Source organism: Podarcis liolepis, assembly GCF_965112155.1.
Source record: "Podarcis liolepis genome assembly, chromosome: 7".
Classification (NCBI taxonomy): Eukaryota; Metazoa; Chordata; class Lepidosauria; order Squamata; family Lacertidae; genus Podarcis; species Podarcis liolepis.
In genome coordinates this window covers 86,451,009-86,474,536 of record NC_139561.1, presented here as the reverse complement: position 1 = coordinate 86,474,536, position 23,528 = coordinate 86,451,009, and the positions used below count along the sequence as shown (strand labels likewise).

At 49.1% G+C, this 23,528-nt stretch overlaps 1 protein-coding gene and 1 long non-coding RNA gene across 3 annotated transcripts in view; one reads left to right on the top strand and one right to left on the bottom strand.

The window, feature by feature from the left end:
* Positions 1-23,528, top strand: part of LOC310712738 — a 279,033-nt gene that overhangs the window by 142,351 nt on the left and 113,154 nt on the right. The window lies entirely within an intron of this gene.
* Positions 7,029-23,528, bottom strand: part of PRKD2 (protein kinase D2) — a 60,085-nt gene continuing 43,585 nt past the window's right edge. For both annotated transcript variants that reach the window (XM_083515813.1, XM_083515814.1), the window contains exons 9-18: positions 20,709-20,786; positions 18,667-18,925; positions 17,283-17,335; positions 17,057-17,129; positions 14,996-15,102; positions 14,703-14,864; positions 13,911-14,009; positions 11,438-11,705; positions 10,199-10,284; positions 7,029-8,728 (exon numbers count right to left, since the gene is read on the bottom strand). In XM_083515813.1, coding sequence (XP_083371939.1) covers positions 8,510-8,728; positions 10,199-10,284; positions 11,438-11,705; positions 13,911-14,009; positions 14,703-14,864; positions 14,996-15,102; positions 17,057-17,129; positions 17,283-17,335; positions 18,667-18,925; positions 20,709-20,786 — 1,404 coding nt within the window. In that variant the 3' untranslated portion in view covers positions 7,029-8,509. The remainder of the gene's footprint in view (positions 8,729-10,198; positions 10,285-11,437; positions 11,706-13,910; positions 14,010-14,702; positions 14,865-14,995; positions 15,103-17,056; positions 17,130-17,282; positions 17,336-18,666; positions 18,926-20,708; positions 20,787-23,528) is intronic.

Below are 23,528 nucleotides of genomic sequence, written 5' to 3'. Positions count from 1 at the left end.
CGTTCCACAGGGCGTGCCCTCTGTCTGGTTCCCTGTAACCTCACTTCTTGCAATGAGGGAACCTCCAGAAGGCCCTTGGCGCTGGATCTCAGTGTCCGAGCTGAACGATGGGGGTGGAGACGCTCCTTCAGGTATACAGGTTGTTTGTGGGGCCTGCCTGGTGTTTTTACATGAGTAGAATGTGTTCTTTTATTGAAAATGCATCTCTGGGTTATTTGTGGGGCATAGGAATTTGTTCATTTCCCCCCAAAAGATATAGTCCGGCCCCCACAAGGTCTGAGGGACAGTGGACTGGCCCCCTGCTGAAAAAGTTTGCTGACCCCTGCTCTAAAGGAACCGCAGGGTGGAAAAGCAGAGAGGCAGAAAGTGAGAAACTGCCTTTGTGGAACTTTCTAGAATGATTCAAGCCGAGAAAAAAGCCAATTATCCACTGGGGCTGGCATGCAAGGAGAGCTGCCTAGGAATGACTGAGCGGACATGAACGGCAACCGCAGTCTCTGAATGCATGTCTTGGAACAGGCAAATCTGTTCCTTTCAGCGCCTCTCGCTTTCTAATTTCGCCCTGCTCCCTGTCTTAAGATCAGTTTTCTGCATTTCCAAAAGAGCTTGTGGTTTTATTTTGATTTTATGAAGTCCTGGTGGAAGTCCACCAGAGTTTTCACTGGTTGGGGAGGAGGTTAAATGAGGAAGGGGCACTGGCAGAGGAACAGGGGTCAACCTTCCCTTATTTGGCGGGAAACTCCCTTATCCCAGCGCCGTGTCCCGCTGCTGTCCCTTATTGAGGATGTCCCTTAAATTTCCCGGGTTTCAAAGGAACCAGCTCCTCTCCCTCCCTCCCTGCCGGCCAGGGAGGAGGGAGGCTCCAACTGTGTTGCTTGGCTGCGTTGCTCACCCAATAAGGAGTCTAAGAATGACTGGGGGTGGAGCTTGCATGCCTTGTGCCAATCAAATCGGCCGCATTGCCTGGGGAGTCGCCTTTGCTCAGCGCTTCCCAGCAGAGAGGTGACGGTGGTTTTCCTTGCTGCATCCCCTTTGCTGGGTTGCTGCGCTGTGGGAACCACCGCTTGAGGCTTCGTTTGGCTGCTGGCTGGGCTTTCTGCCTTTGGTGCTTTGGCTCAGAGGGGCTCTACTGTGTGTGTGTGTGTGTGTGAGAGAGAGAGAGAGAGAGAGAGAGAGAGAGAGAGAGAGAGAGAATGTGTCACTTAAGCTGATAGTAGGAATGCTGTAGCTTCACACACTTACCTTCACACAATGTGCAATTAACATGGGATTTTTTTAACACGGGATGTGGTGAGGTCAGTACTTCACAAGCGGATCTGAGAGCTTCACAAGAGGATATAAGATATGAATGGGAGATATGGTTTGTCAGTATTAAAAGGTAAAGGGACCCCTGACCATTAGGTCCAGTTGTGACCGACTCTGGGGTTGCGGCGCTCATCTCGCTTTATTGGCCGAGGGAGCCAGCGTACAGCTTCCGGGTCATGTGGCCAGCATGACTAAGCCGCTTCTGGGGAACCAGAGCAGCGCACGGAAACGCCATTTACCTTCCCGCCGGAGTGGTACCTATTTATCTACTTGCACTTTGACGTGCTTTTGAACTGCTAGGTTGGCAGGATTTATTGTCAGTATTAATATAGTTGTCAGTATTAATTGACAGCTAAATCGAAACTTAACCCCAGAAGTTAGGACCAAGATTCAAATCCTGACTGGGTAACTTTGCTCACTAGTAACATTGAACCATGAGGACGAGATGGTGGGACAGTGTTCTCGAAGCTACCAGCATGAGTTTGACCAAACTGCGGGAGGCAGTGGAAGAAAGGAGTGCCTGGGACAGGTGAGGCTGCTGATCCCTTATTTTTGAGGCTGCTGATCCCTTATTTTCAAATCTGAAAGTTGACAGCCATGACTCCCCTGCAGGTGGCGCACCATGCCCCCGGGACGCTCATCACGGCCAAGCGAGCAACACGCCATGCCCCCCGGGATGCCGCCAGCCATGCCCCCACCTGCTCTCTGTGCTCCGCCCCCGCCAGAGCTTGAAGCTCCGCCCCTGAGAAGGGGAGGTCCTTACCAGAGTAGAATGGCAAACCAAGCTGACGGACTATGCCGAAATGGCAAATCTGATTGGAAAACTCAGGAAGCCAGAGGACAAAAATGTTACAAAAGAATGGGGAATTTTTTAAGGTTGTCTAAGAGACCATTTCCCCCTCTTCTTCTCCCTCCCCCCCTTTTTTGTGCCTCCTTTCTTGGTCTTTCTCGTTTCGATTTGTAAAGAAATAGATAAAAATGTAATATGAAAACTTCAGCAAGTTAAAAGTGATGTTGTGTAATTTTTCTATTTATATGTTGTTGAAATCAGTTAATTGTAATGAATTGATGTAGCAATTACTGTGGGTTTTTCCCCTTTGTTATTGTTGAATTCTAAATAAAGTATTATTCTGTAAAAAATAAATACTACAACAAAAATAAATAAATAAACAAGAGACCACTGTAAGCAGATGGAAACAGTGGCAGGATTTTGATTTCACTTGTAGTGTAACAATTACCATGGAAAATATGGGTTAGAGTTTGAAAGAAGGTGCACTTTTAAATGTTCAAATTGAGACTCCAGGGAGGGGGTGGGGAGTCCTGAGATTTGGAGGAATCTCTGTACATGAATATGTATTTGAATTTTTAAACTAATTTTGTATTGGAAAATCAAATAAAAATGATTTTTTTTAAAAAATGAGGAAGGGCCGAAGCATGTACACCAAACCTTAAGCTTGGGGTATAAATGGAATAAAGCGAATAAATAAGCAAAACAATAAATGATTACTCAAAGACCTAGGCTGCAGGGTGCGCCTACTTTCAGCTTGGAACAGGTACAAACAGAGTCAACACCTGTGCTGATTTCTAATGTAGCAAGTGTGGTTTTCTGGGGGTATTTAAAGCACAGTCCAGCTCCCCAGTGCAGGAACAAATTTGGCACAGTGGTACCTTGGTTTAAGAACAGCTTAGTTTATGAACAACTTGGATTGAGAACGCTGCAAACGCGGAAGTAGGTGTTTTGGTTTGTGAACATTTCCTTGGAAGCAGAACATGTTTTGCTTCCTTTTGAGTGTCTTCCATTTGTAAATTGAGTCCCCCGCTGCCAGTCAGAGGCTTCCTGTTGAGTCTGTTGGCTGTGGAGTCCTGAGAACCCACACAACATACAGGTGATATTTGGAGCTTTTGTTTTTGCTATTTTTTACATTTTTGTTTGTGTGGCTTTTTCTTTTTTTTTTACTGTGACTTGTTCTTCATTTTATAGGACTGGCTTGTGACTTCGTTTTTGTGACTGTGGCTTGTGACCTCATTTTTGTGACTTGTTTTTGTGACTGTTCAGCTACTGATTGATTGTGTGACTGCGGAAATGGATAAAAGCCCCCCCATCCAAACAATGACTATCATCAGTGCACGTAAGGGAAAAAAATAAATTTTAATTTTTATCATCTACAATAATGTCTTATTTATTTTATAGTACAGTGGTGCCTCGCAAGACAAAAATAATCCGTTCCGCGAGTCTCTTCATCTAGCGGTTTTTTCGTCTTGCGAAGCAACCCTATTAGCGGCTTAGCGGATTAGTGCTATTAGCGGTTTAGCGGATTAGCAGCTATTAAAGGCTTAGCGGCTTAGCGGCTAAAAGGCTATTAGCGGCTTAGCGGCTTAGAAAAAGGGGGGGAAGCGGGGGGAAAATCGGAACACTCACAAGACGTTTTCGTCTTGCGAAGCAAGTCCATAGAGAAATTCGTCTTGCGAAGCAGCTCAAAAACGGAAAACCCTTTCGTCTAGCGGGTTTTCCATCTTGCGCGGCATTCGTCTTGCGGGGCACCACTGTACAGTATATTGATTATTGCCTTCATTTTATGGATCAATGGTCTCGTTAAGTTGCTGTTTTAGGGGTTGTTTTTCATCGTCTGGAACGGATTAATCCATTTCCCATTACTTTCTATGGGAAAGCGCGCCTTGGTTTAAGAATGCTTTGGACTTCCGGAACATATTAAGTTTGTAAACCGAGCTACCACTGTACTTTAAAAGATGTGGGCTCACAGATAACATTTGCATAAAACTGACACACGCTCGTTGCTGTGTCGATGCGCGAATGTGGAATTTAAAAGTCACAAAAGGCGAGCCAGCCAATTCCCCACCCAAATTACCCAATTAAATTGATTGTTAACCCCACCCCAAATTAGCTCTTACTTCATTCATTTAACCCCTAATTGAGCAGGACATGTTGCGACGCCAAACCCGTCAATTAGCCCCAGTCATTATCCCTCACATCTCCTCCGGATAAAGTGGCTTCATTTATTTATTATGTAAAATTTATACACTATTGATTGTTTAAAAAATCACACCAAACAAACCTCAAAGCGGATTACAAAAAAAGGGGGGGTAGAGAAAAAGCAAGAAAAATCAACAACCCTCCTTTAAAACACACAGAAGTTAAAATACTAAGGAAGATTAAAAGTTACATCCACTTTCTAAGCATTGGCTTTCTAAGCCAAACCTGAATGTTTTTCGCAGGCACCAGAGAGAGTACAGTGAATGATGGCCATGATGTTAATTTATATCCTGCCTTTTGGCCAGATCAGGACTCATGGCAGCTTACACAAATTGGAACAAAATATTGTTTATTCCTCTCCAGGCTCCCCCAAATACTAATACAGTGGTTCTCAAACACCTTGGTTCCCAAACGCTGAAAATCCAAAAGTGTTCCAGTTTTTGAACATTTTTCAGAAGCCACTCTTGGCGGCTTCCAATCGAGTGTTAAAACAATACAGCATTAAATATTAAAAACTTCCCTAAACAGGGCTGCCTTCAGATGTCTTTTAAAGAGAAGATAGCCGCTTATTTCCTTCACATCTGGAGGGAGGGCGTTCCACAGGGCGGGCGCCACTACCGAGAAGGCCCTCTGCCTGGTTCCCTGTAACCTCACTTCTCGCAGCGAGGGAACCGCCAGAAGGCCCTCGGTGCTGGATCTCAGTGTCTGGGCTGAACGATGGGGGTGGAGACGCTCCTTCAGGTATACTGGGCCAAGGCTGTTTAGGGCTTTAAAGGTCAGCACCAACACTTTGAATTGTGCTCGGAAACGTACTGGGAGCCAATGCAGATCTCTCAGGACTGGTGTTATGTGGTCTTGGCGGCTGCTCCCAGTCACCAGTCTAGCTGCCACATTCTGGATTAATTGCAGTTTCCGGGTCACCTTCAAAGGTAGCTCCACATAGAGCGCATTGCAGTAGTCCAAGTGAGAGATAACCAGAGCATGTACCACTCTAGTGAGACAGTCTGCGGGCAGGGAGGGTCTTAGCCTGTGTACCAAATGGAGCTGGTAGACAACTGCCCTGGATACAGAATTGACCTGCGCCTCCATGGACAGCTGTGAGTCCAAAATGACTCCCAGGCTGCGCACCTGGTCCTTCAGGGGCACAGTGACCCCATTCAGGACCAGGGAGTCCTCCACACCCACCCGCCTCCTGTCCCCCAAAAACAGTACTTCTGTCTTGTCAGGATTCAACCTCAATCTGTTAGCTGCCACATTCCATTTCAAACCAGAAGAACAGAGCCGGCTGGGTCCGGCTAATGGCCTTATCAGTCCAGCATCCTGTTCTCACACCGGCCGATTAGATGCCTGTGGGGAAAACCCCCAAGCAGAATTCAAGCACGAGAGCAGCCTTCCCCTCCTATGGCTTCCAGCAGCTGGGATTCAAAGCGTTAGAATCATAGAAGCATAGAATCATAGAGTTGGAAGAATCATAGGGTTGGAAGAGACCACAAGGGCCATCGAGTCCAACCCCCTGCCAAGCAGGAAACACCATCAGAGCACTCCTGACATATGGTTGTCAAGCCTCTGCTTAAAGACCTCCAAAGTAGGAGACTCCACCACACTCCTTGGCAGCAAATTCCACTGTCAAACAGCTCTTACTCTCAGGAAGTTCTTCCTAATGTTTAGGTGGAATCTTCTTTCTTGTAGTTTGGATCCATTGCTCCGTGTCCGCTTCTCTGGAGCAGCAGAAAGCAACCTTTCTCCCTCCTCTATGTGACATCCTTTTATATATTTGAACATGGCTATCATATCACCCCTTAACCTCCTCTTCTCCAGGCTAAACATGCCCAGCTCCCTTAGCCGTTCCTCATAAGGCATCGTTTCCAGGCCTTTGACCATTTTGGTTGCCCTCCTCTGGACACGTTCCAGTTTGTCAGTGTCCTTCTTGAACTGTGGTGCCCAGAACTGGACACAGTACTCCAGGTGAGGTCTGACCAGAGCAGAATACAGTGGCACTATTACTTCCCTTGATCTAGATGCTATACTCCTATTGATGCAGCCCAGAATTGCATTGGCTTTTTTAGCTGCCGCGTCACACTGTTGCTGCCTCTGATTATAGATTCAGAGCAGGGCCTTTATATGCAGTATCCATCCACAGACCTCACCTCCTCTGTGAATTTGCCCAGTCCTCTTTTAGGACCCTCGTACCTACGGGACCGCCTCTCCCGGTATGCCCCGTGGAGGCCCTTAAGGTCCATAAATAGCAACACCCTAGAGGTGCCCTAAGGAAGTCAGATTAGCCTCAACCAATGTAGATCTTTCAAGACCGGTGTTATGTGGTCCCAGCGGCCACTCCCAGTCAGCAGTCTAGCTGCCGCGTTCTGGATTAGTTGTAGTTTCCGGGTCACCTTCAAAGGTAGCCCCACGTAGAGCGCATTGCAGTAGTCCAAGCGGGAGATAACCAGAGCATGCACCACTCTGGCGAGACAGTCTGTGGGCAGGTAGGGTCTCAGCCTGCATACCAGATGGAGCTGGTAAACAGCTGCCCTGGACACAGATAATAATAATATTGTGAGAGGGAGAAAAATATTTGCCCACTTTTCCCATGCCATGTGCTACCTACCCGGAATTGTGCCCCAGGCTAGGCAACCCTCCCCCCCCACTCTCTGATCTAGTAGATCCGTCAATACATGGATATAATTGGAGCACGCAAACCCATTTGCGCAATACAAGAGCCTCACTCTGCGCATTTGGTTTTAAGCTGTGCTTCAGGTGCATTTTTATTTACAATACAACATTTGGTGGTTCCCACCCCGTTTCCCCCCAAACGAGACATTCAAGGCGTTGCAGATGCCCAGGTTAAGGGAGTCCAGAGCTAAGGCAGGACTGATATCCTTGCAGATCTAGAAGGAGGCGCCTTGTTTTTGCCGGAAAACCCAGGAGCATAGTCCAGGAGACACACGATGTCCTCTGCCAGGGGAGGAAGGCAGCCAATCGCAAGGGTCTGGGGAGTCGGATGTGGCTCCAGACCTGTCAATATTGGGCAGGCAAGGACTTTGTCCCAGTTGGGAAGTGTGTGTGTGTGTGTGAAGACACCACAATAATCTAGGCTGACTTTTGTCTGCGGCAAAGACACACAACATGTGGACAGGGTCATCTGAAGGCGGAAGCTTCACTCGCCGCTGTTCTGTAGGTGATTCCCTCCCCTCTTTCAAAACCCCCGGAAACTAAATCAGGTTTTTAATCCTTGGTTTCACTTGAGCCTCGCAAAAGACAGCTGTCATTTCAGAAGAGGCAGACACCAGGGCTACACACACACCACACACCCCTTTAAGAAGTGAGTGAGAAGCTGGAAACCACCTCTTGCGATTTCCCTCCTTTCAATGAATCGCCTCTGGCTGCTGCAAAGGTCTTGGGTGCCAAGATGTCCGTCCTCAAGGCTGGCCGTTAACTCTGGGGCTGGAAGAAGAAAAGTCGGCTTTGTCTCTCTCTCTCTCGTGCACAAGAGACTAGTCTTGTTTCCTTCTGGGTTGTTTCAGGCGGCAAGTTTTTAAACAGGAATGGAGCGGGAGGGACGTTTTGGGGGCGGGGAGGGGGGCAGAGACCGGGGGGGGGGGTCGGAGAAAGAAAATAATCCAGGTTTGCCGAGCAGAACAAGGTTTTGGGAGCAAGTCGCTGGAGAGAGGTTTTCCAGAGCCCACCTCTTTTAAAAGCTGAGGATGGAGGTAGTCTTTTTGCTCCACTGGAATATTCAAAGTCAGTTTTGTGGCTGACCCAAGAGACATAATCCTGTTCCAAACTGGAAACCAGTCCCCTGACAGTGGGAGAACAAGATGATGTCAGAACCTAAACACGCCCCCACAACCTCTATGGATGGGGCTCCCCAACATTTATTCCTGCGTCAAGAATTGCAACGCCCTCCTTAGGCACCTGAACAATGCCCAGCTCATTCCCCCGCCCCGCCTGTTCCAAGACACCCAACGTTCATTCCCTCTACTTCGGCAGCTTCTGATCTCTCGCAATGATGGCCCCCCGAAATAAGGGAATCGGAGAACTTGGGGTGTGAAGCGGAGCAAAGTTCTGAGAGCATCTTCCCTGGCACTGCCAGCAGGGGGAGCTGCCGCCTCCTTCAGATCAAGGCCCCGCCCCCAGGGGGCGGAGCCGACGGCATGTGCAAGATTCTGCGTGCCTGTCCATCCTTCATTTGAGCTTTCCATAAGCAGGAGGCGCTCAGAGCACACTGACCCTCTCGGTCAAGCCCTTCATGTCCACCTCTGGCTGCTGCTCGTCCTCCTCCTCTTGCAGCCGCCGGACCCGCAAGTGGTCAGGATATGGCACGCTGTGCTCGGCCGCAAACTGCTCCCACCGGGCGTCATCGCTCTCGTGGGTGATGTAGCGTTCGCCCATCCTGCTTTCCAGCTCCCGCAGGTCCAGCCATGTTTGATAATCCTGGGAGGGGAAGGAAGAAGAAGCTGAAATGTAAATCTGTGAATTGAAGGGGATGCTTGTCGGTGGCTCTCTATGCCTGTGGCCCTCCGGATGTTGCTGAAATGCAACTCCTGACACCCTTGACCGTTGGCCACGCTTGCTGGGCGCTGGGAATTGTAGTTGAGCAACGCCCGGAGGGCCAAAAACTCCTGCCGCCCCTGCTCTGTGCACTGCCATGGGTTACACCGAAGGATGGGGAGATATTCAGAGGCAAATTGCTCAATCCGTGCTTCCCGAAACGAGACGGGAACTGCAATATTGCAGCCACCTGTTGAAATTTGCACCGCTCTGAATTTTGCAATGCAGCACTCCAACCGAGTCAGGGTTACCTTGGTTTTCGAATGTAATCCGTTCCAGAAGTCCGTTTGACTTCTGAAACGTTTGAAAAAAGGGGGGATCAAAGGGAGGGCAGCAAATATAATTGGAAAAAAAAAATGAGAAATGTGTTGGGAATCTGCATACGTGCAGCTACACACACAGAGTCAATTAGGGTTTGGCCGACAGCCAAGGCAATGTGAAGGAGTAAGTCTGCCTGGTGATACAGAGGCATGGAGATAGCTCCCTGATTGGTCAAGCTCTCTCACAGGAATGATTAATGGCCTTCTAATTGTGTTAGTACGAGTCAGTGTAGGAGTTGAGAGTCGTGAGTCGTGTGAGAGCTAGTCAAAGATCCGTGTTCTGTTCTGTTCCTGTAAATAGTCCACTGTATATAATAAACACCTAACTACAAGTTCCTGGTTCCTGCTTCGTCCATCCTGTCTGCAGCCAAGTTGCCAATTGCTTTCGTGAACTTTGCGTTTACTCTGCTAGGTCTGGCTAAGGTCCTGCAACTAGTCAAAAAGTTGCAAAACACCAATAGGTTTGGTGCACCTCAGAAGCTGTTTGGGTTCCGAGGAACGTTCAAAAACCAAAGCAGTTACTTCCAGCTTGTCGGCGTTCGGCTTCCGAAACATTCAGCAGCCAAGATGTTCGACAGCCGAGGTTTGACTGTGTAACACAGGCTTCCTCAACCTCGGCCCTCCAGATGTTTTTGGCCTACAACTCCCATGATCCCTAGCTAGCAGGAGGAGTGGTCAGGGATGATGGGAATTGTAGTCTCAAAACATCTGGAGGGCCGAGGCTGAGGAAGCCTGGTCTAACAGGTGCGCTGAAAAAATGCAACGGACAAAATTGCTTCCTGTTAGTGCAAAATTGCTTTGGGAAGACATATTAGGAGAAATTCACATTAAGAACACAAGAAGGGCGAAGAACGTAAGGAGAGGCTGCAGGAACCAGAGCAATGGCAGCAGCAGGAATGTCAGACCAGGTGGCCCTGAAATCAAATACTGCAGCTACCATGGTGCCTTGCAGATGTCTAGGACTACAAAGCCCATCATCCCTAGCCAGCAGGGTCCACGGTGAGTTTGGACCGCATCCGCAATCTCTGCATACCTGTAGCCAAGAGTGGCTGAGCGATTTATCAACGCTGTAACGTTTCCTCATCTTCACCTGGAGGAGGTTGTTGATCAGATCAATGGCTGGGCAGGAGAAAAGGGAGAAAGGAAATGCTATCAGAACCTGAGAAGACCCTTCAGGATCCGGCTGGGAATCCAAGTACAGTGGAACCTCGGGTTGCGGACGTAATCCGTGACAGAGGCACGTCCGCAACCTGCAGCGTTCACATCCTGAAGCGCCGTGTCTGCGCTGGCATGATTTAGCGCTTCTGAATGGGGTAACTGTGCCCCTGAAGGACCAGGTGCGCAGCCTGGGAGTCATTCTGGACTCACAGCTGTCCATGGAGGCGCAGGTCAATTCTGTGTCGAGGGCGGCTGTCTACCAGCTCCATCTGGTACGCAGGCTGAGACCCTCCCTGCCTGTGGACTGTCTCGCCAGACTGGTGCATGCTCTGGTTATCTCCCGCTTGGACTACTGCAATGCGCTCTACGTGGGGCTACCTTTGAAGGAGACCCGGAAACTGCAATTAATCCAGAATGTGGCAGCTAGACCGGTGACTGGGAGCAGCCGCCGAGAGCACATAACACCGGTCTTGAAAGACCTACATTGGCTTCCAGTACATTTCCGAGCACAATTCAAAGTGTTGGTGCTGACCTTTAAAACCCCAAACAGCCTCGGCCCAGTATACCTGAAAGAGCGTCTCCACCCCCATCATTCTACCCGGACACTGAGGTCCAGCTCCGAGGGCCTTCTGGCGGTTCCCTCACTGCAAGAAGCCAAGTTACAAGGAACCAGGCAGAGGGCCTTCTCGGTAGTGGCGCCCGCCCTGTGGAATGCCCTCCCACCAGATGTCAAAGAGAAGAACACCTATCAGACTTTTAGAAGACATCTGAAGGCAGCCCTGTTTAGGGAAGCTTTTAATGTTTGATGTAGTATAGTATTTTAATTTTTTTTGGAAGCCACCCAGAGTGGCTGGGGAAGCCCAGCAAGATGGGCGGGGTACAAATAATAAATTATTATTATTATTATTATTATTATTATTATTATTATTATTCGCATGCGCAAGCGGCGAAACCCGGAAGTAACCCCTTGCAGTACTTCCGGGTTTCCCGCGGTCCGCAACCCAAAAACACGTAACCTGAAGCGTCCGTAACATGAGGTATGGCTATAGCAGAAAGCCAGCCAATTTCCGAGGGCAGACTCTCCCCATCCCACCAAGCTCCTTTGGATAGTTACCGCCAACTGAGATCTGGCGCCAGGGGTTCGCCGGGTACATAAAGGCGGCGTTCTGGATCTGGTCGTTAATGTCCTCGTCTTCGTTGAACGGGAAGGTGCCGCTGAGGCTGACGTACATGATGACTCCCACCGACCACATGTCCAGAGAGCGGTTGTAGCCTTGGTTCAGCAGGACCTCGGGCGCCAGGTAGGCCGGGGTGCCCACGACCGAGCGGCGGAAGGACTTCTCGCCAATGATGCGGGCAAAGCCAAAGTCGCACAGCTTCACCTACGGGATTGTAAAGCAAGGAACCTTACGATCCACAGGCAGCCATGCGACGCAGCAAAACACATTCCGATGTACAGTGGTACCTCAGGTTAAGTACTTAATTCGTTCCGGGGGTCCGTACTTAACCTGAAACTGTTCTTGACCTGAAGCACCACTTTAGCTAATGGGGCCTCCCGCTGCCGCCGCGCCGCTGGAGCCCGATTTCTGTTCCTATCCTGAAGCAAAGTTCTTAAACCGAGGTGCTATTTCTGGGTTAGCGGAGTCTGTAACCTGAGGTGCCACTGTATATTTTTATGCTGTGAACCACCCTGCGATCTTTGGATGAAGGACGGTATGCAAATTTAATCAACATCATCATCATCAACAACAACAACAGGATAATGGCAGGGCCTTCTCGGTGGCTGCTCCCAGACTTTGGAACTCCCTCCATAGAGGAGTTAGACATGGCTCCCTCCTTGTTGTCCTTTTGTCAGCAGGTGAAGACTTTCTTATCACAGCGCGCTTTTGGGAACTGACGGCTTTTAATGAATAGGCTGGTGTTGTGCGGTTTCTATTGTAATTATCTGCATGTTTTTAATAGCTCTTTTATATTTATATGTAGTGGTTTTTTGTGTGGCTCACATTCTATATATATATATATATATATATATATATATATATATATATATATATACACACACACACAATTTTTTTGTTTTACAATTTAAAATACTCATTTTACATCCTTAAGATATAAATGACTTCCCTTCTTCTCTTTCCACGGTTCATTTTACATATCATAAATCCTTGCAGATTTTACAAAAACGATACCATTCAGTATTCCATTATTGCATCCACCAAAACTTGTTTACACTGTCGAATTTATCTTAATGCTCCCAGCGTTTTCAGCTATACACAATTATTTCCCATATACTCAATAAATGTTTTCCAGTCTTCTTTAAACGTATGTTCTTCTTGTTCTCTTATTCTATATATTAAGTCTGCCAGTTGTGCATATTCTGTCAACTTAAGCTGACATTCCTCTTTAGTGGGGACCTCACACATTTTCTATTTTTGGGCTAACAAAACATGGGCCGCAGTAGTAGAATACATAAATAACCTTTTTTTGACACCTAGGAATTTCAATCTGAATTATCCCCAAGAGAACGGACTCTGGCTTTGGGGGTGGGGGTGGGGAGAAGTACATTTTTTCCAATCCATTATGGATCATTTCCCAATACTCTTTTAGCCTTTTACAAGTCCACCACATATGAAAGTACGTTCCCTCCATAGCGATCCATGCGACGGTCACCTCCAGGCTTGACTACTGTAATTCGCTCTACGCGGGGCTGCCCTTGAAGCTGACCCAGAAACTCCAGCGGGTGCAGAATGCTGCAGCGAGGCTCCTCACAGGGTCTCTGCCATGGGAGCATATTCACCCAGTGCTTTTCCAGCTGCATTGGCTCCCAGTGGAGTAAAGGGTCAGATTTAAGGTGCTGGTTTTGACCTTTAAAGCCCTTCACGTCCTAGGACCCTCGTACCTACAGGACCGCCTCTCCTGGTATGCCCCACGGAAGACCTTAAGGTCCATAAATAGCAACACCCTAGAGGTCCCGGACCCTAAGGAAGTTAGATTAGCTTCAACCAGAGCCAGGGCCTTTTCAACACTGGCCCCGGCCTGGTGGAACGCTCTGCCTCATGAGACCAGGGCCCTGCAGGATCTGATTTCTTTCTGCAGGGCCTGTAAGACAGAGTTATTCCGCCTGGCCTTTGGCTTGGAGCCAATTTGATTCCCTCCCTCTCTTTCTTTTTTCTTTTCCTTCTCCTCCTGTGATGAGGCTACATTTTAATATTTTAATGTTTCATTATTTTAATGTTGTATTAAAGGTCCATAAATAGCAACACCCTAGAGGTCCCGGACCCTAAGGAAGTTAGATTAGCTTCAACCAAAGCCAGGGCCTTTTCAACACTGGCCCCGGCCTGGTGGAACACTCTGTCACAAGAGACTAGGGCCCTGAGGGACTTGACATCTTTCAATGGGAGTTGCAATCCAGCAAAAAAATCTGGAGGTCCATGGGGACCCAGCCCTGCCCTAAACGAATCTTTAAGAAAACCACTAAGGGACACTGCCTGGGTCTCTCAGTTTTGAGCGGTTCCGTTCTAAAATCCCGAACGCCATTTGGGATGCATCCATCTCTTTCTCAGACGCAGAACAGGAAGCCTTACCTGAGGGAACGGCTCAGCCGAAGCCAAGAGGACGTTCTCGGGTTTCAGGTCGCAATGCACGATGTTCTTGAAATGCAGATGCCGCAAGGCCACCAAGATCTGAGCGGAATAGAAGGAAACAGGAGGGGCAAAAGGCGGCAAGGAGCAGAAAGCCACCAAATCCTGGCCGGTCAGGATTCTACCCACGTCAGCTTCCCACAGATTGCATGACATGAATTATCACAGAGGTCCCTGGGGTCTCTTGCCCACTGCAATGTTTTACAACAGCCTTCCCGACACTGGTGCCTGCCAGATGTTTTTGGACTACGACTCCCATCCGCGCTGAGGCTGATGGGAGTTGTAGTCTGAAATTTGCTGAAAGCTGGTCTCTGTTTGCTGCTGGCTGGTCACACCTTCGGCTTTCAGAGCCCCAGGCAAAAGCTCCTCTTTTGCCCTTTAGGCATCGCTAGCAAATATCAGATTTCCCAAATCCCGAAATTTGTAGGGGAAGCGCATCCTCAGGCAAGGCTCTGCTGCCACCTGGTGGGTGTTGGCTGACTTGCACCTTCTCTGGCTTTAGAAGGTGTATGTTTAATAATAATAATAAAATTTTATTTATACCCCGCCCTTCCTGGTTCAGAAAACAGGGCTCAGGGCGGCTAACAGCCAATTTAAAACACTTAATTGATGCAACAAAAAACAGCTTAAAATACAGTATAAAATGTGAATATTTAGAATTCAAAAATCAATTTGGGGAGAAATCCATCCAATAACCATTAGATGATCACCAAGGCTAACTGGCATGTTCCTTACCTGCGTGATGAGGAACTTGGTGAGTCTCTCGGGCAGCCGGCCCTTTTCCGAAGACAGGATCATTTCCAGCATGTCTCCGTGGAGCTTCTCCATCACCACAAAGACTTTCTCCGGCGTCTCGAACATGCACTCCAGGTTCACGATCCCGGCGTGCCTCAGGCTCTGCGGGGTGGGGGACGAGAAGAGAGACAAGGTGAGGTGTCAGGATGAGGCTCAGAGGGACTTAAGGGACCCCTTTTCCCACCAGCCCTCCCGCGACAACACCCACAAAATGGCCGCCGCCACTCGCTCACCTGCAAAATGGCGACCTCGTTGCGCAGTTGGCTCTCCTGCTTGGTGGGGAAGCGGAGCTTGTCAATCACTTTCACCGCCACGTCCCGGCCCGTCTTCCGGTGTTTCCCTGGGGGCGTCAAGAAGGGAAGCCAACATTTTAGGAAGGGGCTGTTGCCGGCTGGCAGAAGGCAGATGGTACCGGCCCAACCATTGGGTTTAGGTCAGCAGCAGCCGCCCCTCAAACAAAATGATGGCTAAAACTCCCATCATCCCGATGGGCTACGACACTGGGAGTCCGAGCCCAATAACACCTGGCTGTCTCTGTGTGACGGACAGCTGAGGTAGACCAGAGTCTGGTAATACAAGGAGTCCCTCAAAATTCCTTTTTCTATATAAATTTTATTTTTCAGAAATATTTTGACATAAATACAGTCCAGCACAGTGGTACCTGGGGTTACATACGCTTCAGGTTACAGACTCCGCTAACCCAGAAATAGTACCTCGGTTTAAGAACTTTGCTACAGGATTAGAACAGAAATCGCGCGGCAGCAGCGGGAGGCCCCATTAGCTAAAGTGGTGCTTCAGGTTAAGAACAGTTTCAGGTTAAGAACGGACCTCCGGAACGAATTAAGTACTTAACCCGAGATACCACTGTATTTTCCAACAAATATATGTATTTTAACTTCTCCCCCTCCTTTTGCAGTTTCTTACATTTTTTAATTTACAACAATGCATCTCCTTCATTACTCCAATTAATAATTACTCCCTAGTTATCTTTTAACATTAATTTTAACCATTTTTAATCCTGCTAAAGAACTTTTATGTATACAACGACATTTCAGATAATCCATGACTTTTCTCTCATCTTTTATAAAAGTTCCACCCACCCCACCCTTGGTTCCTTATTGCTTCTGTAAGTTCTGCCATTTCGGCATCCATTAATTTAGTCTGGCGTTCCTCCTTGGCGAGTACAGAATCTTATTTCCATTTTAATAAGCACAAATAATCCTGGCTGCTGTCGTGGCAGTACTCTGAAATTCCACCAGAGGGCTGTAGCCTCTCTCTGATTGGCTACCAAGACAGTGAGTCAGAAGGGGGTGGAGCCAGCACTTTGGGAGGGAAAATAAAAGGAGCCGTTTCTGGGGGAGTTTTCAGAGGGTTTAAGAGAGAGCGGGAAGGAGAGGAGAGTTTGGTTCTGGTCTGTGTGTGGAACATCCACTCTGAGGAAAATATTTCTGAGTTTACATAGGAGGACAGTGTTTGGTATCTTGCAAGGGCATTTAGACAGGAGTGAACTGGAGGGCTGAGTTTGAACAAAGAGAAGTAGAAGCTGTGAGGATAAAGTCTCCTTGGGTCTCCTTCCAGTTAAGACGGATCTTGGCTTGAATTTGTTATTGAACATTTTTCAGTTATGAAGAAATAAAGTGATACAAAGAAGAAAAGAAAAAGGCACCAAAATGTGCAGAGGAAAAGAAAACAATATATGAATATATATGGAAAAAAACGGATGCGGTGATCTGATTGGTAGAAGACTGGGAAATTGACAGAAAGTACCACCTTGTTTAAGATCCAAAGTAATAAGCTGTAACACCTATGAGTTAAGGAACCAAAGTGAAATAACTCGAAATAAACTGAGCAATTACCATTTAGAAACCTGCAACATGTGACTGAAGAGTAACAACTGAAAATAAGCAATCGAAGCTTAAAAGAAGCTGTGCGTTTGCTATAGAAGCCAGTAGATTTAGTATAATTATAAATTAGTTAACTGTTTCCTAAAAGAACTTGATTTTGCCAACTTTGCTCCATCAAATAAACCTTTTTTTTTATTGGTTCACCTTCTGCCTGAGTCTCCAAGCATCAAAGTTTTACCTCACGCAAAAAAGTGAGATAACCTGTGGTGGTTATAGAGTTTCGGATCCGCCACAATTGGTGGCCAGAGCGGTGGGATTCGCTCCAACCTGCTTTAGAGGCCAGACTAGATTAGCAACCAGCGCCCTCTAGAGGTGGAGAGGTGTTATGGCATCACCGCTCCAGGTAGACTCATATCAGGGAAAGAGTGTCTAGCCAAGTTCTTAACTCACCTCCGTAGACGACGCCAAATTGCCCAGAGCCCAAAACTTCATCCGGGAAGATCTGGTAGACGGTGGCGATATCCTGCAGTTGTACAAATGGATTGTGTTTTGTTTTTTTAAAAAAGCAACTTTTGTGGGCGAAGGACCCCCTCCCCAACCAAAATTAGGGGTGAAGAGCAGGCAAGGAGAAGGAGCAGGCAAGGAGACCCGTAGACCCAGTGCTCCCAGAACTCACCACGTTCTCCTGGATCTGGCTGTTGGACACAGAGATTCGTAATGACGCTTGCCCTGGAAAGAGGAAGGCAGAAGGTAGAAGTCAGGGCTGAGCCCATCTCCCGATGTATCACATGCCAATGCTGTACAGGGGACAAGGCCCACCTGGGTAAGGTAAAAGGATAATGGACCCCTGGACGGTTAAGTCCAGTCAAAGGCAACTATGGGGTGCAGCGCTCATCTCGCTTTCAGGCCGAGGGACAGACAGCTTTCTGGGTCACGTGGCCAGCATGACTAAACCACTTCTGGCACAACAGGACACCATGACAGAAGCCAGAGCGCTGTTTACTTTCCCGCTGCAGTGGTACCTATTTATCTACTTGCACTGGTGTGCTTTCGAACTGCTGGGTTGGCAGGAGCTGGGACAGAGCAACAGGAGCTCACCCTGTTGCTGGGATTCGAACCGCCAACCTTCTGATCGGCAAGCCCAAGAGGCTTAGCGGTTTAGACCACAGCGCCACCCGCGTCCCTACAAGGCCCACCTAGGCCAGTACTGTCTGGGGCTCTCCAGATATCATGGACTGGGGCCAGAGAGTGAGGCTTGGAAGGGCGCAATCAGGCATCTGGGGTTAAAGGTCCCCACCCCTGCGTGTGAGGGGGAAGGCATGGGTCGGACACTGTCAGAAGCGAGTAAATTACATGGAGTAGATGAAGTTACTTTGCTTTCGCTGAAGCCAGGAGAGCAAGAGGGATCGGTGCACAACAATCCCTCTTGCTCTCCTGGCTTCGCTTCGCTGAAGAGGCGCTGCACAGCTTCCCCTCTCTGCGCAGCATCCCTTCAGCGAAGCGGGAGGAGAAATGGAAGGGGCTCCATTTCTCCTGCTGCTTCGCTGAAGGGGCGCTGAGCAGAGAGAGGGGGAAAAAATTATTGTTCTCTCCCTCTAAAACTAGGTGCGTCTTATGGTCGGGTGCATCCTATAGAGTGAAAAATACGGTAATTGACCGTAGTGAAGTTCCTCCTTCCCTGATAGCTTCCCAAACAATCTGAGGCACCACCATCTTGCCTGTCTTTGATTTGCCTCTTCCTACCTCTTTGGGTTCTGGGAGACCAGCAGGGAGGGGAGACCCCTTGGCCCCATCACCAACCTATCTCTGCCTTTCGGCCTCCCTCCTCTCCAGCTTCTGCTTCCGATTCTGAACTGCTCTCTGCCACCGACTCTTCCTGCTCACTAAATCCTGTTACCTCTCCAGCTTCTGACACCTCCTCCTCCCAGTCTTCTCCCTCTGACTACTGATTGTCACCCCACCACCACTCCCTGGGCGATGAGCCTTCTTCCCTCGGGGGTTCCCCAGCTGGCGCCTCCCAGCACACCTCTGCGTCCCACCAGTCCAGGACAGACACTCACTGTGGGGCGCCTCTCCTTGGGCGCTCGGAGCCCCTTGGAGGACGACCGGCATGAGGGCCTGCCGGATGGCATTCTCCCACGTCCTGGCGTTCTCCAGGCTGTCCCCGGCATGCTGGTGGTTGCTGGGGGCGCCGCTTTCCCCCACGTAGTAGGTAGCTTTGGCCGTGATGATTTCAAAGCAGTGAGGGTTGGCGCCCGAAGGCAGCAGGGAGAAGTCCTGGGCCGGACCCACGGCCAAGATCTCCGAGAGCGGAATCTCCTACAGGAAAAGGAAATGGAAATCAGCCTTCATTGCTCAGCCCCCTGATCTCATGGCGATCAGGGAAGACCAACAAGTCTCCCCACTTGGCATTTCCAGCAACTGGCGTTCAGGTGGTGTTCTCCATGCCAGGCATAATGTGATGAACTTCTATCATGTTGCCTCTTTCTTGCCTTTTCTCTAAAGTAAAGGTAAAGGGACCCCTGACCATTAGGTCCAGTCGTGGCTGACTCTGGGGTTGCGGCGCTCATCTCGCTTTACTGGCCGAGGGAGCCGGCGTACAGCTTCCGGGTCACGTGGCCAGCATGACTAAGCCGCTTCTGGTGAACCAGAGCAGCGCACGGAAACGCCGTTTACCTTCCCGCCGGAGTGGTACCTATTTATCTACTTGCACTTTGACGTGCTTTCGAACTGCTAGGTGGGCAGGAGCTGGGACCCAGCAACGGGAGCTCACCCCGTCGCGGGGATTTGAACCGCCGACCTTCTGATCGGCAAGTCCTAGGCTCTGTGGTTTAACCCACAGCGCCACCCGCATCCCTTTTCTCTAAACTAGGAAGTCCCAAATACTGCAATCTTCTTTCACGGTTTCCTCGCCCTAAGCTGATTTCATGAGAACACCACGCATGCCATCTGATGCCAAGTCACCGGTTCTCAACCTGTGGGTCCCCAGATGCTGTTGGACTACAACTCCCATCATCCCTGAGCGCTGGCCTTGCTAGCTAGGGGTGATGGGAGTTGTAGTTCAGCAACATCTGGGGACCCACAGGTGGAGAAAGGCTGTGCTAAGTGATGAAGTCATTAAGCCAAGCCGGAGCAAGGGCAAAGTCTCCTGCTTTCACTTCAGCGCATCTGTTGGTCAGCGGCAGGGAACGCCATCTTGGCTGCGATCTAGGGCCAGTGGTGTCATGGTCCGGGGTCACGGAGGTGGGGGACAAAGACCCACAACTATTTCTGCTGTGGGGTCCCTGTCTCCAGCACCCCTAGAGCGTGAAAGGGGAGCTTTTGAGCCACGGTGGGTATTTAGGAGCAATGAAAGCACAAGGCATTCAGGAGAACGGCGCACGTTCTTTTATGTGGCTCTGGGATAGCTCAGTCAGTAGAGCATGAGACTCTTAATCTGAAGGTTATGGGTTTGAGCCCCACACTGGGCAAAAAAACAAACAAACTGCGTTGCAGGGGGTTGGACTAGATGACCCTCACGGTCCCTTCCAACTCTTCATTCTATGATTCTATGTGCAATGGAAAACACAACTCAAGCCACTCCAAAAGAAGATATTGGAGCGCTCCTAATCGTCTGCCCATGTAAATGCACAGAAAATAGCAGATCTGGCTGAAAGATGCAGTTTGGGAGAGATGAATCAATCGTTGCAATGCCTCCCTAACTATAATTATAATTGCATAATTATAAGATTATCACATAATCTTAGAAGAGGCACGGCTGTGAGCAGGTGTGACTATCATGCAAATTTCTGAATTTGCAACTGCACTATTGTCTCGGACTGCAAAGGAGGAGCAAAGAAGAGGTGGGGAGCCTTTGCCAACCTGGTGCCCTCCAGATGTTTGGAACTACAACTCCCAAGAGCCCCACAGCTGTGGATCAATCAAACCTTTGCCCCCCCCCGAGCCTTCCTTGCAGGCAGAGTTCTTTCTTCCCCCTTAGGACATTTGGCTCAGCTTCAGAAATATTTGCAAGAGTTGCTGTCCATAAATCCCACCTCCCACTCCGGCTTCCCCATCTTCATCAACGCTGGGGACCCTGAATATTAGGGGATGGCTGATTTACCTTGTAGTAGCGACTGCTGGTGTTGTTTTGGAAGAGAGTGAGGCATTTGCTGTCCAGTCGCCAGTAATGGCGTTTCCGCTGCAGGAATGGGGAGAGAGAAAATGAGTGTTTTTACAGGTTGTGGCATTCCAGGGGTTGAAGGAGGCATTAAAAGCACCTTGGGGGCCCAATGCAAGACTTTCACACGCATACTTACACACACAGAGCATTAATTCCATACATTGACATGCGCCATCCAGTTATCTGCCGCCCCAGATGCAATGAGCTGCAGGAGGGGCTCTGTTTGCAGCTCCAACAGCACCTAAGGTCTGCTGTGGAACAGCACGGAGCGGGGCCTTCTCTGAGGTGGCACCCCGGACATAGGAGTCCCTCCCATTTGAGAGACAGTTGTCCCCCACCATGTTCTCAGATCTGTGACGTCAAGATGCAACGTTATCTTTTCCCTCACGGGCCTACGGAGGTGAATAATTGGTTTCTCTGCTGCTAGATGGCCGTTTTAAGATGCCTGCTGTTTTATGGGGCTCTTATTTTAGGTTTCATTGCATTGCATTTTAATGAAATTCTGGGTACCGCCCCCTAGAGCCTCCAAGAGGGAATGTGGGTTATACAGCAGGGCTCACTTCATCAGCTCGTCCAAAAGCTCAGCTATCCCTAGTACTTCAAGACTCCCATAAAAGTGCCTGGCTTAAAACCGTCTATCAAAAACTTCACTCTTGTGGCCTATCCCCACAACACCGACTCACTATGGGCCCTACTAAAGTAAACAGTCTAATTGGTCAACGTCTAAAAGATATCGAGGATCAGAACAACCTGGCCACTATAAGGAAATTCTGTCCTTGGTATGTTCATTTTCTACCTTTCCATTTTGATTCTCTGGCCCCATGTCTGCACAAACCTATTATCCCAAAATACAAACGTGCTTTTACACTTGCAAGACTGGCTGTTTTGCCATCTGCGGCACTTGAGGGTCGATTCCAAAAGATCCCGCCTAAGAAACGCCTTTGCCCCTGTGGAGATGGCAGCACCGAAACAGCGGCACACGTCCTCCTGTCTTGCGCTCTCTACAAAGACCTGAGGAACGAGATCATCACCCCACTCGTCCTAACCATCCCCGGGCGCTCAGTCACTGCCACAATGTCCTTTCTTCTATCAGATCAAAATGAGCAGATAACAGCAAAGGTTGGTAGGTTCATAGCAGGGGCAATCAGAATTAAGGGCCACTAACTGACGGCTGATTCAGGACTTTAAATTGTGCTCTTATATCAAACTTCCTTTTCTGCGTATACTGTAATGTTTTACTGTTGCTATAAAGGTAAAGGGACCCCTGACCATTAGGTCCAGTCGTGACCGACTCTGGGGTTGCGGTGCTCATCTCGCTCTATGGGCCGAGGGAGCCGGCGTTTGTCCGCAGACAGCTTCCAGGTCATGTGGCCACCATGACTAAGCCGCTTCTGGCGAAACAGAGCAGCGCACGGAAACGCCGTTTACCTTCCCGCCAGAGCGGTTCCTATTTATCTACTTGCACTTTGACGTGCTTTCGAACTGCTAGGTTGGCAGGAGCAGGGACCGAGCAACGGGAGCTCACCCCGTCGCGGGAATTCGAACTGCCGACCTTCTGATCGGCAAGTCCTAGGCTCTGTGGTTTAACCCACAGTGCCACCTGTGTCCCGTTGGCTAATGCAAATAAAGTTTTATCTTTTATCTTAGCTCAGCTCCACCAGTTACCTCCTTACCCTTACTGGTACTTATAGGAACAGCTGTTTAGAAATTGGTACCCGAGTCTCGATTTTGATCTTCGTCTTCCTCTTCCCTCCCTGTCCCTTTTTCCTTGCGTGCTGTGCCATGTCTCCCCCCCCCTTTTTTTTAGATTGTAAGCCTGCAGGTAGGGATTTATCTTGGTTGACTCTGTGTAAGCCACTCAGAGATCTTTTTCGGATGAAGGTGGGGACAAGAAATAAATAAGTAACAATAATCAAGATCAGAGCAAAAAGCAAGATAGGAAGGCGCCAACTCTTGTCGCTTGCATCGCTCCATCGCTAGAAGCAGCAAGCGAGAGAGAGAGCAAGAGTGCTCTGAATAATAGAAAGGCCCATGCCCCAAGGAGCTTACAAAACCTGCATTTTGCTGGAGGAGCGAGGATAAGCATAAGCAAGCGTATGACTGATGGTGCTATGAAATAAAATCAATCCAATGCCCTTACCTCTCTCGCCCTGACCTAGCCACTGTGATCCATGCGACGGTCACCTCCAGACTGGATTATTGTAACTCGCTCTACGTGGGGCTGCCCTTGAGACTGACCCAGAAACTCCAGCGGGTGCAGAATGCTGCAGCGAGACTCCTTACGGGGTCTTCGCTGCGAGATCACATTCACCCGGTGCTATACCAGCTGCACTGGCTCCCGGTGGAGTACAGGATCAGGTTCAAGGTGCTGGTTTTAACCAGCCCTATACGGCCTAGGACCCTCGTACCTACGGGACCGCCTCTCCTGGTATGTCCCACAGAGGACATTACAGTCTTCAAACAAAAACACCTTGGAGGTCCCAGGCCACAGGGAGGTTAGGCTGGCCTCAACCAGAGCCAGGGCTTTTTCGGCTGTGGCCCCGATCTGGTGGAATGCTCTGTCACAAGAAACTAGGGCCCTGCGGGACTTGACATCTTTCCGCAGGGCCTGCAAGACAGAGCTGTTCCACCAGGCCTTTGGCCAAGGCACAGCCTGACTCCCTCCTTTGGCAATCTTCACAGAACTCTAGCCCAATGGTTGCCATCAATTTGATTGGAATTAATTTTATAATGAAATGATTTTAGAATGTTGTATTATTT